The following is a 14,856-nucleotide window of genomic DNA, read 5'->3' as shown; positions in this document are numbered from 1 at the left end:
GCTGCGCCAGCCCCGTCCCGTGGCACCCCCGTGGTGGAGCTCGCCGCGTGCACACGGTGTCTGCACCGCGGGGCTGCAGGGCGCAGGGTGCTGCACCAGCCCCGTCCCGTGGCACCCCCGTGGTGGAGCTCGCAGCGTGCGCACGGTGTCTGCACCGCGGGGCTGCAGGGCGCGGGGCGCTGCGCCAGCCCTGTCCCGTGGCACCCGCCGTGCCGGGAGCCTGGCGGGCGCCAGCAGCCACACGGGCAGTTTTGGCCATGGGTGCTCGCAGTGGGCGCGGGGCGCAAGCGGCCGTGCAAGCAGCAGGGCAGGAGCAGAGCTGGGGTGATCTGGGGTCTGGAGCATCCTCCTTCATCTACGGAAACATGAGGGTTTGGCACGTATTAGCCTGAGGATTAAATCAACTTGTTCCTGTTTCATACAAACAATGCTAAATGATTATCCCCGTAATCCCAGAGCCCCAACCTGCGTGCTGACAGGGTCCGGTGTATCCATAACAGCTGGTGCCTCCGAGCTGGCGCGAATAAGAGCACAGCAGGGACCGGGACAATTTCATTTCTGGTGGCACGTGTTGGAAATGCTGCGCGGCTTCCAGTGACCCATGGGACCAGGGGCTGAGCCGCGCTCGGCTGCTTTGGTGGTGCCTGTGCTCAGCAGCAGGGAGGCTGAGAGCAATGCTTGAATGCAAGCGGGGTCTGCGGGTGTGTAAAAGAGCTGCCAGGTAGGCCGTGGGCTTCTGACCAGGAAAAGCTCGTTAGTAAATTAACATAGACTGTATTTGCTGCTGGGGGTGCATCGAGCTGTGCACAACAGAGCTGCAAGGAGGGGTGCCCGTGTGCCCTTCGGTGGGCGCGTGGCGTCCTGACCTGCCGTCGCGCAGGGAAGGGGCCCGTGCCCGCGCCTGCCTCGCTGCCCGGCATTCCTTACCACAGCTTGCACACACATGGATACACACGGCTGGGTGCTGCCATTCTGCCCCGGGGTGCAGAGGGAGGTGGGGTGGGTTCCTTTCACCTGGCACCGGCCCTGGCATCACCTCCGTTCCAGCAACCCAGGGCCTCCCGTCCTGGTGACGCTGCTCCCGCTGCTGGTAAAGGAGTCGGGCACGGCGCAAATCCCCGTTTCTCCTTTTTCTCCCTCAAGCTGATGACCAAGCACCCGGCCAAGCGGCTGGGCTGCGGCCCGGAGGGCGAGCGGGACATCAAGGAGCACGCGTTCTTCCGCTACATCGACTGGGACAAGCTGGAGCGCAAGGAGATCCAGCCGCCCTTCAAGCCCAAGGCGGTGAGTGCGCCAGGCGCGCGGCTCCGTGCGGCTCCGTGCGGCTCCGTGCCGCTCCGTGCCGCTCCGTGCCGCTCTGTGCGGCTCCGCGGGCGCTGCCGGCCGCCCCGCCGCGCGGCTCGTGCCGGAGCTGCTGGCACGGGGCTGCTCCGCAGGCCTGCCGCGTGCCGGGTGCTCGTGCTGGGTGCAGCCCGCCGGAGCGGGGGGTGCTGCGCGGCCCATGCCAGCGCGCTGAGACTCTGCTGGGTTCGTTATTCCGGGGTTGGAATTGCTGCTTTCCCCTCCTGCCGAAGCTGAGCGGGTCTCTGCTACACAAAGCTCTGCTCGCGCGCCGAGCCCCTGTGCTTGGGTAGCAAAGCTCCATCTCGCACAACAGCTTCTCCCCGAGGCCGGGGGAGCGAGGCTGGGGCCTCGGCTGCAGAGGAGCCCTGCTCGGGGATGGTTTCCCATGGGGAGGAGCTGCCTGGGGGCAGGCGAGGGGTTCTGCTCTCCGAGTTATCCCTCCAGTTGCTCCTGGAGGAGGATGCCTCCACCCGGCAGAGCCTGGAGCGCGGAGCGGGTGAGACCCCGCAGTGACACGGATGGGCAGTGCACGAGGATGGAGGGCCCCAAGCTGCGGATCCGCATCCCTGGGTTCCCAATCCCCATCCCTGCGCTCCCAGCCCTTCCCATGGAGCAGGCACTGGGATTGCAGCAGCTTGGAGATGAGGGAGCATCTCCCTGGTTTCTCCATCTCCATCTGTCCCTGCTGGGGTCACGGATGTGTCCGGAGCCCATAAAGGGTGAGCGCATCCGTGTGTCCCGTCCTGCAGCTGGGGCACTGGAGCAGTGAACCCAAGTTCGGTCCCGCTCACATGCTGCCACTGGTACCTGTCCCAGCGATGGAGATGGGACCTGCCAGTTCTCTCCATCCATCGCCCTAGGGCGCAACTCAAAGATCAGAGAGGCTGCATGGGTTTAACTGGGCTTTTCCCCCAGGGAAGAGACATGCTGGGAGCCCGTTTCACACCGGGTTTCGTCCCTCCTGCAGCTCCTGCTGGAGTGGCCAAGCACGAGCGAACGGCCCGTTAGCCCCTCGCGAGCCCAGCCTGCCCATCAGTGCTTACCTTCAGCCCTGCTCGTTGACGCCCCGGAGCGTCCGAGCCCGCGCTCGAGCGCCCGCCCTGCCCGGCGCTCCGGGGCTGCGGTGGCGAAGAGGAAACGCAAGAGAACGACCCGTGCGTGCCGGGCCGGGCTGCCGCGGCGGCGCCGCCGGGTCAGCGCCAAGGCGCACGCCACGTAGGGAAGGTGCCGCCGCGGGGCCCTGGCTCGGGCGGTGCAGGAGCGTGCAGCAGACGGCCGGGGACGCAGTTGGTGCCCGTGCACGGGCGGCTGCAGGTCAGGGTGCTCGCAGGGTGCTCATAGGGTGCTCACAGGGTGCTCATAGGGTGCTCGCAGGGTGCTCATAGGGTGCTCACAGGGTGCTCGTAGGGTGCTCACAGGGTGCTCGCAGTGCCAGACACAAGCGGGCCCAGGTGTCCGCCTGGGCTCGCCTCGGCACCAGCGCAGCACCACGAGCTTCATGCCCCTGAGCGTCCTTCCTCTTCCTCACCCATAACCACTGCCGTCCTCACACCTCTGCATTCATGCGCAGTGTTATCTGTTGTTTGTTTGTTTGTTTGTTTCTTACTGTTAGAGGCTGAATTCTGTCAAAGCACTTTCTTACTGTTTCTGTGTTTAAAGTATGCAAATTTTGTCCTGCTTTAAATGTCTTATTTCTTTAAATATCCTTTTGATCACCGACCTCGGAGCAGAGGATGGTAAGCTATTGTCTCCTGCTTTTCACCTAACAGCTGGCGTTGGGAAAAAATCTTAACATTTGATAGGACAAGGAGATTAAGTGCAAGGCAGGTACGGTTGATGTAGGATTTAGGCAGGATTAAGGCAAGGCGGGTACCTGCTGGTAGCTGGTACTGCAGCAGCTCTGCCTCCGCGCTGCGGAGCGCTGCTCCTTCCCTGCCATCGGCCAGAGCGGAGCAGAGGGGCACGGAAAGGAGACACGGGGCTGGTGCGGCTCCAGGGCGTGCTCGGCGGGCGGCAGGGCAGGCTCTGCTGCCCGTGGCGCCGGTGCCGCTTGCTGCCCCGTGCCGGGCTCGCTGCCTTTGATCGGTGCGGATGCGGGAGGCGATGGTCGGGTCCTGCTGTGGAGCAGGGAATGGGAACGGGGCTCCCGGCATGCCCGGAGCTGGCACCCGCATGCCCGGCTTGTGGGAATGAGCCGGGTGCAGGTGGGATGAGCAGGGTGTGCAGTAGGCATCGCGGTGGCAGGCTGTGTGTGTGGGAAGGCCGAGCGGGGAGCACACGCATGGGTGTTGGTGCGGGGCTCGCTGCCTTTGATCCTGCCTCAGTGCGGATGCGGGAGGCGATGGTCAGGTCCTGCTGCGGAGCAGGGAATGGGAATGGGGCTCCCGGGATGCCACGGGCATCGCAGCTCGCATTGCTCTATCGGGGCCATAAGGAGGGAGCTCAGGCCGGGTTGAGCTGCCGCCGGCAGCTCCCGGCTTCCCGCGTCCCTGGGACCCCTCGCACGGCGCTGCCCGGCACGTGTGTTTGCACCAGGCTGCATCCTGGACTCTCCTTGAGATAATTATTGTTTTGGGTATCTAATTACTCCTTTACTTTGCATAAAGACTGGTAGAGTGTTAAGTCACATGGCAGAGCACAGGACTGCTCACAACAGGATGGGGGTTTAAAAATTGCGTTTAATCTAATAATTTTTAATTGCATAAATTAGACTTTCTTGTGATTGCTTTGAATTAATTAGTGTTGGAATGCCATTTATAGAGCAGATTTGGGGAGAGTTCTGGCTCTCCTGCATGGGCTGGTTTGCAGCTTTTGCTTCCATCCGTAGGGGAGGAGGTTTTGGCATTAGAGCCTCCACTCCAATGGGTTCATGGACAGAGATGGAAGGCAGGATGCTGCATGTGAAGAACATGTCAGCAGCTTGTCCCTGGCCTTTGCATGCAGCAGTGACCAACGTGCTCCGTGCGCGGGATCGGAGCGGGCAGTCGCTGACCGGGAATGTGCCGCCCTGCTCCCTACCGGGGCAGGAGGGCCCCTGTGGCTCCCGCTTCCCTGCAGAGAGCCAGATTCCCTAACCACGAGGTTCTATTTCCAGCAGTATTTAAGAGCCGTGATCTTCCGTGAGTGGCGACGAGCCAGTTTTCCAATGTGCAGCAGCAGCCGCGGCACATGGGCCGCTGCGTCCCCCGCGAGATGCCAGCCTCCCTCAGAAACATCCCCAGCACCTTCGGGAATCTGACCCCGAGCCAGCTTTTACAGTTAAACTCTGTCCCAAATATTAGCTTTTATCTTCGTGCTCCAGCCGGGGGATTACGCGGCTAATCCCGCTCGCTGGGCGCTGGCCGCTGCACGCGCAGCCCACGGGCAGGACGGGGTGGCAAAGCCCCGGCGATAGTTGAATTTGCAGAGTGCAGCCCCGCTGAGGGGCTTCCCTGGCCCTTGGGAGCTCGGGGAATGGGCTGGGAATGGGAGCAGCAAAGAGGGATTGATGCACCTGGCCCGTGAGCGCAGCAGGAGCCCGTGGCCACAGCAGCAAAGAGCGGAGACGAGGGCACGGAGAGCGGAGACGGCTCCGTCTCGGCAGGGAAATGGCCGTTTACAGCCTTTGAAGGCATCTTGGGGATCAATGGCAAATATTTTATTGTGCCTTTTGTCTCTATTTGAAATCAAGCTAGAAACTGATAAAATAAAAAGGCTATCTGCTAAGCTGACAGCTTTATTTTTGCAGCTGCAAAAAAAAGTCACTCTGTGTTGGCTATAAATATTAGACAGGACACGTTGGGGATTTATGTAAGATAAACTCCCACCCTCCCCCTTTCTCCGTTCAGGATGGAGCGATGCCTGTACATTAATATAGTACTAAAATGAGGCGGATTTTTCACAACATGGCTTTAGATAAATGTAAAAATTCGTACAGGATGTCTCCCTTCCCTCAAAGACGAGCTTAATTTTAGAAGCTGCAGAGCTGGTGCTCCCGCAGACAGCAGCCGGAGCGGCTCCTTCCCCTTCATCCTCACCCTCATGGGGGCTTGGCAGTGGGCACCAAAGGGGGTTTGGTGCCCGAGGACGATGCGGCCGCAGCCTCCGCGCTTGGGGTTGCACGCGGCTTCCCCAAACCCCGACCAACTTGCAGCGCTCGGGGTGCTGCTTTCACCCCGCGGCAGCTCTGGCCGGTGCTCTGCGGCTCCCAGCTCGGAGCAGGATCAACGCAGCCACGAGCCTCACCGCCATGCGAAAGACTTTCCGTCCAATATTCTCCCTTTCTGATATTACGGTGAGAATTATTCCTTGCCAATATACATATTAAAAATGCATTTGTACCTTTTATCCCAATAACTGGAAGCAGTTCACAAGGATTAGTTTTTAAATCTTTATGATGGATTTTGGTTCTTTTGATTTTTTTTTTTAAGGCAGCTCATTTCTCTATAGCAAAAGCAAGGCTGGTGCTGTCAGCCGTTTCACATGTGAGCTGCCTTGCGTCTGCAAGTTCTCGTGAAGCTAATGGGAAATGACAGCGATATTTTCAAAGCCCTGTAAACCTTTAGCCGCACGTTGGGAGACGGCAGCGTCACAGGTGAGCTGCTTATTAGCAGGTGAGGCTGCTCCGTTGGGCATGACGACCCGTCACCTGCAGCGCTGCACACTTGCTCCCGTGTCTTGCTGATGGTTTGTTTTATTTCCCTGCTAGCAGGGAGGGCTGGTGACAACATGGCCTAGAAAAGCCCGTGTCTCTTCGTTTCATCGTTTTAGCTCCCAGGCTTCGCGGAACTGGCAACTTCATTTTTGTGCATTTATTTTCCATTCTGATGCTAATGCGATGGCTTTCGGGCAGCCGTCGGGCTGGTGCTCACATGTCCAGCCTCTAAAACACCCTCTTGCAAGACGCCAAAGCTGAACCCGATTGCACGGGCTGGAGCAGCAGCCGGCTCTGCCCGCAGACCGCAGCGCTGCGATAGATCTTGCTCAGGTCCTTAGCTCAGGAGCCCCCTGCTCGTCAGGGATAATCTTGCAATTCCATCAGCGTAGCGTTGGGACACGTTGAATCTGCCGGATCACCTCGGGTGACGGGTGCTTCCTGCTCAGTCAGTGCAGTGCCCGGGAGCAGGCTGCGTGTCCCCGCGAGGTCCCTGCGGCCGCGGCGCGCCGGCAGGTCCCCAGCTGGAGTTAAACCCGGCTCAGGCGTTACCCGTGCAGCTTGTCGGAGGGCTGGGAGAGCGAGCGTCTCGCTCGGTTGCTGTCAGAGCATAATAGGGGCTGCCAAAAGAACATGACATTGGAGGCTGACGGATGCTCGCGCTGCCTTCCCTGGCACCTGCTCTCCAGCAGAGGACGGAGCTGGGAGATGTCGGCGTTTACATGCGTTTGACTTTAATATTTTATTCTATTTAGCCTGGCGTTTATTAAAAATGTAAATCTGTTTCCCCAGCAAATGGCAGTTAAATACCAGGAAAAAATTGTGGCAGCGCTTGAAGCACGGAGAGGGCGAGGGGAGGAGCAGGGAGCGAGCGGGAGCGCCCGGCGCGAGGCCGGAGCGGGGAGGACGCTCCCGCTTTGCAGGGCACGAGGACGGGGCGCAGGGCAGGCGCGCAGGGGGCAAAGCGCCGGGCAAAGCGCTGCGTGTGCAGACGCGGTGCCACGCGGCCTCCCGCCCCGTCCCTCCTGCAGCTCCCCGTGGCGCTGCAGCCGGAGGGTTTCCCGGCGAGCGCGAGTTGCCTGGAGTTAGCAGAATTCCTGAGTGTTTTGCACCGTTTTTGCTTTCCGCCATGTGCTGCTCAGCAGGGCTGGGGGGAGCTCAGGCCCATCCGTTTGCTTTGCTTCTCCACCCACCATACGTTCTTTTTTTCCCCTCTCATAGTGTGGACGCAATGCTGAAAACTTCGACCGGTTTTTCACCCGCCATCCACCCGTCTTAACACCTCCCGACCAGGAAGTCATCAGGAACATTGACCAGGCAGAATTCGAAGGATTTTCCTTTGTTAACTCTGAGTTTTTTAAGCCTGAAGCCAAGAGCTAAGTAGCTGTGTAGATCTCATCCCTGCATCTTTACCATCCGGTCCCAGCTGCTGTCGTGGTGACATTTTCCATTGCAAAGTCGCATTCATGGTTTTTCTTTAGTCATGATGCTAGAGTGACCATATTTCAAAGCCAGGAGTGTCTTCACACGATTCGGGGCATGCCTGAATGGTAGGTGCTGTGCAGTAAGTACCGCAAATACGTTTTTATCGAATTTTATTTGTAAGCAACGAGCAGAATTCACCGTGTAGCAGAGGTGACCACGGGCTGTGCCCAGCAGCGCCCGGGCCCGGCGATTAGGAGCAGTCTCTGCAGCCCGTGCCCCGATTCCCGCTCCTTCCCGGTATTTCCACGTAATCTCGAGCATTTCATCCGCAGCCTTCTTAGCGTTAGTGGCGAGCGAGGGATTTTGTGGAGCCTTTCCCGCCGTGCCAGCGCGCGCTGCGAGCTCCCGGCCGGGACGCAGCCCCCTTGCTCCGTGCCGTGGAGATCCATCCCCGCTCCGCTCTCCGCGCTGTGAGCCGAGGCCGGCGCCCTTTCCCTGGATTTCTCCTCGTTGTGCAGTTTCTGAGTAGCGCTCTTATCGAAAGACATGGATCCGGTGCAAAGCAGGGAATTTGACAGAACTGTTGTGAACGCTTTCAAGTCCATGGTCACCCTAGTAAACATCACGTAACATGGTTCTTCATATCGAAACGGTTTCTTTTTCTAATTGCCAAAGCAGCTGAGTTTGTTACTTGCGCTTTAAATGTGTCAAAAATGATATTAACACAAATGAGATGCTATTTAACATTGAACAGTATTGTGAATTCTGATATGGAGCTTGTAAAGAAATCTGTTTTAACTAATATTCCTACTTAAAAAAACATTGCCGCTAGATATTTAAATTGCCTAAGTTTGGTTCCTGGCATCAAAGCAGGCTTCAGGAAGGATGAAGTTCTCTTGAAACGGTAACAACCCCATAGCTTCCTTTTATACCGCTCTGCAGATGTTCGTGGGCTGTCACTTGTATCAAGCTGCTCCAAGCTGTAACGTGCCAATTCTTTTTTTTTTCCAATACTGATCATGAAATAAAAAGTGGGAAATCACTGTCAAAGCCACCCGCGTTTCTTTGCGCACCCCTGCGAGAGGCCCGGAGCTCCGGGAGGCCCCGAGGCCGCCGCGCAGGCAGCGAGGCCGGGCTCCTCGGCGCCCACCTGCTTGTCCCGAGGGTGGCAATTCCCACCAGCACCGCGCTCAGCAGCGGGGAGAGGAGTCCTGTGTCCCCAGGAAGGACCTGGAGAGGAGGAAGGACCTGGAGAAGAAGGAGGAGGTGGAAAAGAGGAAGGACTTGGAGAAGAGGATGGATGCAGAGAAGGGGAAGGGCATGGAGAGAAGGAAGGACATGGAGAGGAGGAAGGATGTGAAAGAGGAAGGACATGGAGAGGAGGAAGGATGTGGAAAAGAGGAAGGACAAGGAGAGAAGGAAGGACTTGAAGGACAGGAAGGACGTGAAGGAAGGACAAGGAGAGAAGGGAGGAGATGGAGGAAGGCCCTGGCGAGGAGGCCCGCGGAGCCCTGCCGGACTCTTCCCTCCTGGAGCGTCCTGCGCGGGCGGCTGCAGGAGGCCCCGGGGCTCCTGGAGGCTGCGGCCTCTCCGCAGGAGGCAGCAGCGGAGCCGAAGCCTCGTGCTGCTCCCCCGGGAACGGCCCCTGGGAGCGGGCGGCAGCTCCGAGGTTTGGGGCTCCGGCGGCCCGTCCTGCTGCTGCTCCCCTCGCGGCAGAGCCGCCGGGGCCGCGCGGCGGCTCGGGGGACACCGGGCGCCCACACGGGAGCGGACGGAGCCGAAGCGGCGCGGCCGGGACGAGCGACGAGGAGGGACGGGCCGAGCGCGGCCCCACCGCTCTGGCACAGGAGGCCGCGTCCGCAGGTCCTCCCCGCTCCTCCGCCCTGCTCATTCCCGGCTTCCCATGGAACGGCATCTCCGGAGGACGTGGTGGCCCTGGTGTCACCGGCGCGGGATGGAGGAGCTGCTGCTGCTGAGGGACACCCAGGAGGGGCCACGTGCACGGCTCGGCGCCACGCGAAGGGCGCGGGGCGCAGCGGGACCCATGGCCGGGCGAGCGGGCGCTGTGAGCGTGGCGCCCTCTCCGGCAGCCCCGGGAAGGGGGCCGCGTCCCCGGGCAGCGCCGGGGCCATCGCCGGGGCCGGGGCTGTGGCCGCGGGCGGCCCCGCGCCGGCAGCCCCCGGACACCGGCTCTGCGCAAGCGCTGAGTGTTGCCGTCGTTTGGAGCTTGTCCCCGGCCGCTGTGTGTTGCCGTCAGTGCCTGCCCGTGTGCTGTGCGTGCCGAGCGAGTCCCGCGGCGCCCGCGCTGCCGCCGCCAGCTTAACGCTCTGCTTTCCGCCCAACAGAAGGACAAGCGCGACACGTCCAACTTCGACAAGGAGTTCACCCGGCAGCCCGTGGAGCTCACGCCCACCGACAAGCTCTTCATCATGAACCTGGACCAGAACGAGTTTGCGGGATTCTCCTACACCAACCCCGAGTTCGTCATTAACGTGTAGCCGGCGCCGGGGCGAGCGGCGCTCGTGTCCCCGCGAGCCCTGGCCCGCGCCGCAGCCGCCCATCGCCGCCCCACGCCGCTCCCCTGCAATGCTTCGCATGGTCGATGTTCTAAGCCCTTGTGCCGCAGCTTGCCGTGAGCGTGAGCCCGTCCTAGCAGAGCGCGGCGGGCGGCTCGCGGCGCGGCCCCCGGCGCCGCAGCACGAGCGTCTTCCCCGTCCCTGTAATCAGAGCAAACCTTTTTCTAAGCGAAAGGTGGCTTTTCCTTTTTCCTTTTTTTTTTTTTTTTTTAACATCTGGAACAGTTTGCAGTTTTGATATACTCTGTCAGCACGCTCATAAGTCTCTCTCCTGTTTTTTCACAGGCACCGTCAAAATTTAGCAGCTCTGTAAAGGATATTAATATTCTACCAAAACAAAACACGTTTATATTCTCGATTTACAGTTTAGCAACCGAACCTACGCCCGCCACAAAGGGCTGTACTGAGGGCTATTTCTAAAGGCAACTTTTATACTTGACACCCTCCACTCTTAGAGCCTCAAAATCATGAATTTTACAGCCATGCTGATTTACCTGATTTCGGTGAAGGTTCCCGCGGGAATCGCTCCCGGCTCCGGGCCCCCTGCAGCGTTCGCAGGTTTCTGGTGAGCTGGGCGCTGCAGGCGGCCGGCCCGCGCGGGCTGCGTGCTCCGCATCCCTGCAGCGCGCAGGGCTTTGCAAGAAGCAGACCTGTGCTTTCTGCAGCCGTTCCGATCCCAGTGTAAATACACATGCCTTCATGACCGGGGGGAAAACGGGGGTGGGATTTTATGAATCACACAGAATCCTATAAGCAAAATCCCGGTTTGTGAATCTTTTCTAGACCTTGGGCTCCCGGGGAAATGCTCCCCCGCTGCTAATGGCTCCCTAAGGACAAGAGCCGCTGCCGAGGCCACCGCTCGGAGCCCGGGGCCCCAGAGCAGCCCTGGGCTGGCGGCCACAAAACACAGCCTGAAAAACTGCAAATTGTGCCAGATCCACGGGGGGGTGATGGAGATGTCGCGTCAGACGGGGACCGGAGCGCCCCCGAGCTGGGCTTCGTTTCTGGCGGGAGGGCTCGTAGCCCCTGCAGCCCGCGCCGGGTGCTCCGAGCATGTTCGTTCCTGCACCTTCCGAACCTGTCGCTGCAGAGCTAGTTTTCCTCCAGTGGTGAATGTTTTCCTTTCGTGCGTTCAGATCCCGTGTGCTCCCGCGGAGGCTCCGGCACGGAGCCGGGACGTGCCGCGTGGCGCGGGCTCTGCTCCGCTTGGGACCCTGCTCTGCGCTCGGAGCGACACTGCTGCATGGAGCGGGATGCGCTTAATGCCCGGAGCGCCGGCAGCGCCTGCGCAGCCCCCAGCCCCACAGAAGCCTCCGCAATCAGAGTGGGCGCGATGTCACCCGTGGGAGCAGGCTGCCTGGTGCAGGGCACTCACAGGAGAAGGGCTCCACGCTGCAGGAGGACCTGGCCAGGCGGGACCCGAAGGGCCACCGTGAGCTGCTGCTTGCCAAGCCCCTTGCAGGGACGTCGAGCCCTCGAGGAAGGACCAAGTGCCAGCGGCTCCGTTTGCCGTCATCAGCTGAGGGAACCTCGGCCGTCCGGTCACCACGCAGGGCTGTGGGAGGCTCCGTCCCCGGGGCCTGGCGCTGGAGGAAGGCCGGGGGAAGGGGGTGCCCGTGAGCAGCGCGGCGGGTGCGGATGGGCAGGGGCACCCAGGCCACGACGTGTCCCCCGGCGGGGAAATGCTGCTGCCTTCGCCCCAGCTCAGTGCTTCCTTCCCCCTTGGGCACCGATGGCTGGTCACGATGTGGGCACTGCTGGCTGTGCGGGTGCTCATGGCACGACGTGGGTGCTGATGGCAGGTGCTCATGGCCTGGTGTGGGCACTACTGGCTGTGCGGGTGCTCATGGTGCAGTGTGGGTGCTGCTGGCTGTGCGGGTGCTCATGGTGCAGCGTGGGTGCTGCTGGCTGTGCGGGTGCTCATGGCCCAGCATGGGTGCTGCTGGCTGTGTGGGTGCTCATGGTGCAGTGTGGGTGCTGCTGGCTGTGCGGGTGCTCATGGTGCAGCGTGGGTGCTGATGGCACAGCATGGCGCGGGTGCAGATGGCATGGCTGGTGCAATGGCTGGTGGCACAGAGCTGGTACTGATGGCACGGCGGCATCTGACTGCTCATGGCATGGCGACGGTGCTGCTGGCATGGTGTGGGTGCTGCTGGCACGATGTGGGAGCTGGTGGCACAGCAGTGTTGGCGCTGATGGCATGCACAGTGGTGGTCATGGCACAGCATTGGTGCTGGTGGCATGGCACAGCATTGGTACTGATGGTACAGCACGGTGTTGGCACTGATAGCACAGCATGGTGTTGGCACAGAGGACACGGTGTGGGTGCAGGAGCGGTGCTGCCCACTGTGGCAGCACCCAGGGGTGCTCAGCCCTCACGTCCCTGCCGCGTGTCCCCGGCTGTGCCCAGGGCGCAGGTGGCATCGCTGGCAGCTGCCCTGGCTCTTCCTGCAAATCCTGGTCCCTCCGCAGCCCCTCTGCTGCCCTGCGTGGCTGGGTCCCGCGGGCCGCCCTGGGTACGTGGCCGCTGTGACCTGCTGCCGCTGCCACCCTAGCCCAGCTGGACACCAGGGCGCCTCGCTGCCGGGGCGGGGGGCTGCGGTGGCAGCGGCCGTTAACCCACCCGATCTCTTTAATAAACCAGGGGGGTTGCGTGGGGCAGAGCCCGCGGTGGGAAGCTCAGCCGCAACCAGGAAGGCCAGCGGGAAGGGGGACGAGGCGCGGAGCGGCTCCGAGGACGGGGACCGGGTGCGGAGCGGCTCCACGGGCAGGCGCTCCCGGCACTGCCACATCCTGCTCCATGCATGGAAGTGTCATCCAAGCTGTTTGTCTCTGACCACGTCCCAGCCGGCAACTGAAAACCAAGTGGAAAAAAAAACTGAACATGTTTATCGTTGATCAGTTTGTGTTTGTGGATTTGATTTCACCTGCAAGTATTTGATGACTTTTCTACATCCTAGACTACCTGCTCTGTGTTTGTCCAGGGTTCTCCTTCCTAGACCTCCTTTTAGATGGGCATATACTCTTTATCTATTTGCTGCATGTATGAGAAAATAAAATGTATAATTTTAAAGAAACCCTGTGAGTGTGACTCGGTGACTGGGGGACAACGGGGAGATCTGGGACTCTGGGGTCATTGCTGCGGATGGGACCCTCATGCACCCAAACTGTCCCCAGCCCTGATGCCAGGACACTGGGCTCCATGTGGAGCCCACCAGAGAGCCGATGGTGCCGGCATTTCCCAGCTGTGGGAATGCCGCCAGTGACTCCTGCGTCCCCAGTGCTTTGAGACTTCCCAGTGCCCGTTATAGTGGCTGCTGCAGAGGAAGCATTCGCTTTGGTGACACCTCCCCTAATTATGGGAGCTAATGACAAAACCATGGTGACAAATGACTCAGCTTTCAGCAGTGAACTTAATGAATTCCGAAGTTGGAGTCTCCAGCGGAGCAACTGGAAAAACCCGATTAGGGAGGTGCCCGGAGCGCAGTGTGACCGGCAGCGCCAGCCCAGGTCCCTGCAGAGCCCAGGTGGGACCCGACCCCCCCAGCGTGGCCGGCAGCGCTAGGGCCTTCCCCTGCATCCCGGCCTCCTCCCGCAGAGCCTCCTCCCAGCCTCCTCCTGCCCGTGGGCTGGAGGGAGCAGCGAGGGCGCCGCAGGGCCGGCTGAGCGCTGGGCTCCGGCACAGCCCGGCCGGGCTCCGGCACAGCCCTCCTTGCCGGAGCCGAGCGTGCGCTGCGGGTGCCCCCGCGCCAGCCTGAAATACCCGGGGAGGCTGCAACCCCCTGCGGGGGCAGCTCCGCGGCCTCCTGCCCGCCCCGTGCGCAGCCCCCAGCCCCGCATCCCGCCCGCAGCACCCGCCACCCGGAGCAGCGCCCGGCGCCGCGGCCCAAGAGCCTGCACAGCCTCCCAGCACCCTCAGGAAGCGGCACCTTCGTCCCCTCCCCAAATACACGTGTATTATAGATACACATGCCAATATATAAACCTGACTCTCTGCTGGGCTCCCAATCAGTGGGTGCTTTTGTCCTCATCCGGGGGCGAAGGCAGCAGCCGGTGTTGCAAAGCTGAATATGAAATTCGGGGCTGAGGCGGCTACTTGGCTCTCACGTGTCCTGACTTCTCGGAGCCTGGTGTTTGCATCAGGAAATAGCTGCCTCTTGCACACATGTACGTGCCCGCCGGTGGCAAGTGGGGACGAACGCGCTATCAGGTAAACCGGCGGCCTGCCTCTTGCACGTAACCCCTACCAAGTTATTAGTATAAGAGGTGGATATGCCATAGGGCTTATTGGAAAGGTCGCATGAGTCATGAGCTCATCCAACTGGCAGCAAAAATGTTTGCGAGCGATGAGCTACCAGAGCCAGAGTGAGCATTTTAACCAGTGTCAAACAATTAAGGCGCTCGCCAGGGTGCCATGCCCAGCGCCAGCCTCCCCTTCCCTGTCCCACTTCACCCCATGGCACCCATGCTGGGCAGGGGGCTCAGGGAACCTCCCCAGGGTGAGCGGCGGGCGCAGGCAGGGTGCACATGTGTGCATGTAGGTGCCGTGTGTGGGTGCAGGCATGTGGGTGCAGGCACACACGTGTGTGTGCGTGCATATAGGTGCATGCATGTATGTGTACATGTGTGTGCATGCACGTGTGCATGCACGTGTGCACACGCATGTGTGCTTGTGTGTGTGAGCTCGTGCATGCAAGCTCTGCATGTGCCCGTGCTGGGCTCCTGCAGAGCTGCTGCTGCGGCCCCGGGAGCTGGCGCAGGATCCCAGCCCCACACCGGGGCCGCCAGGGAGGGGGAACCGGCAGCCGGGCTGCCCCCGGCCGCGTCCCGGCCCCCCGGGAAAGAGGGGACCCACCAACCCCCCAGCCCGACCCCCCC

General features: G+C 61.0%; 1 protein-coding gene across 2 annotated transcripts in view; it reads left to right on the top strand.

The window, feature by feature from the left end:
- The window catches only part of PRKCB (protein kinase C beta), a 69,612-nt gene extending 59,653 nt beyond the window's left edge, over positions 1-9,959 (top strand). Inside the window, exons 16-17 of one of the 2 annotated variants that reach the window (XM_026054041.1) lie at positions 1,144-1,284; positions 9,748-9,959. In XM_026054041.1, coding sequence (XP_025909826.1) covers positions 1,144-1,284; positions 9,748-9,900 — 294 coding nt within the window. In that variant the 3' untranslated portion in view covers positions 9,901-9,959. Of the gene's footprint in view, positions 1-1,143; positions 1,285-7,198; positions 8,417-9,747 lie in introns of those variants that run through there. The other variant, XM_026054040.1, reaches the window with a different exon arrangement.
- Positions 9,960-14,856: the final 4,897 nt, after the last annotated feature.

This window comes from Nothoprocta perdicaria, unplaced genomic scaffold, assembly GCF_003342845.1.
Source record: "Nothoprocta perdicaria isolate Ctin4 unplaced genomic scaffold, notPer1 scaffold_12, whole genome shotgun sequence".
Classification (NCBI taxonomy): Eukaryota; Metazoa; Chordata; class Aves; order Tinamiformes; family Tinamidae; genus Nothoprocta; species Nothoprocta perdicaria.
The sequence above is the reverse complement of the archived record's forward strand: the minus strand, read 5'-3'. Positions and strand labels throughout refer to the sequence as shown.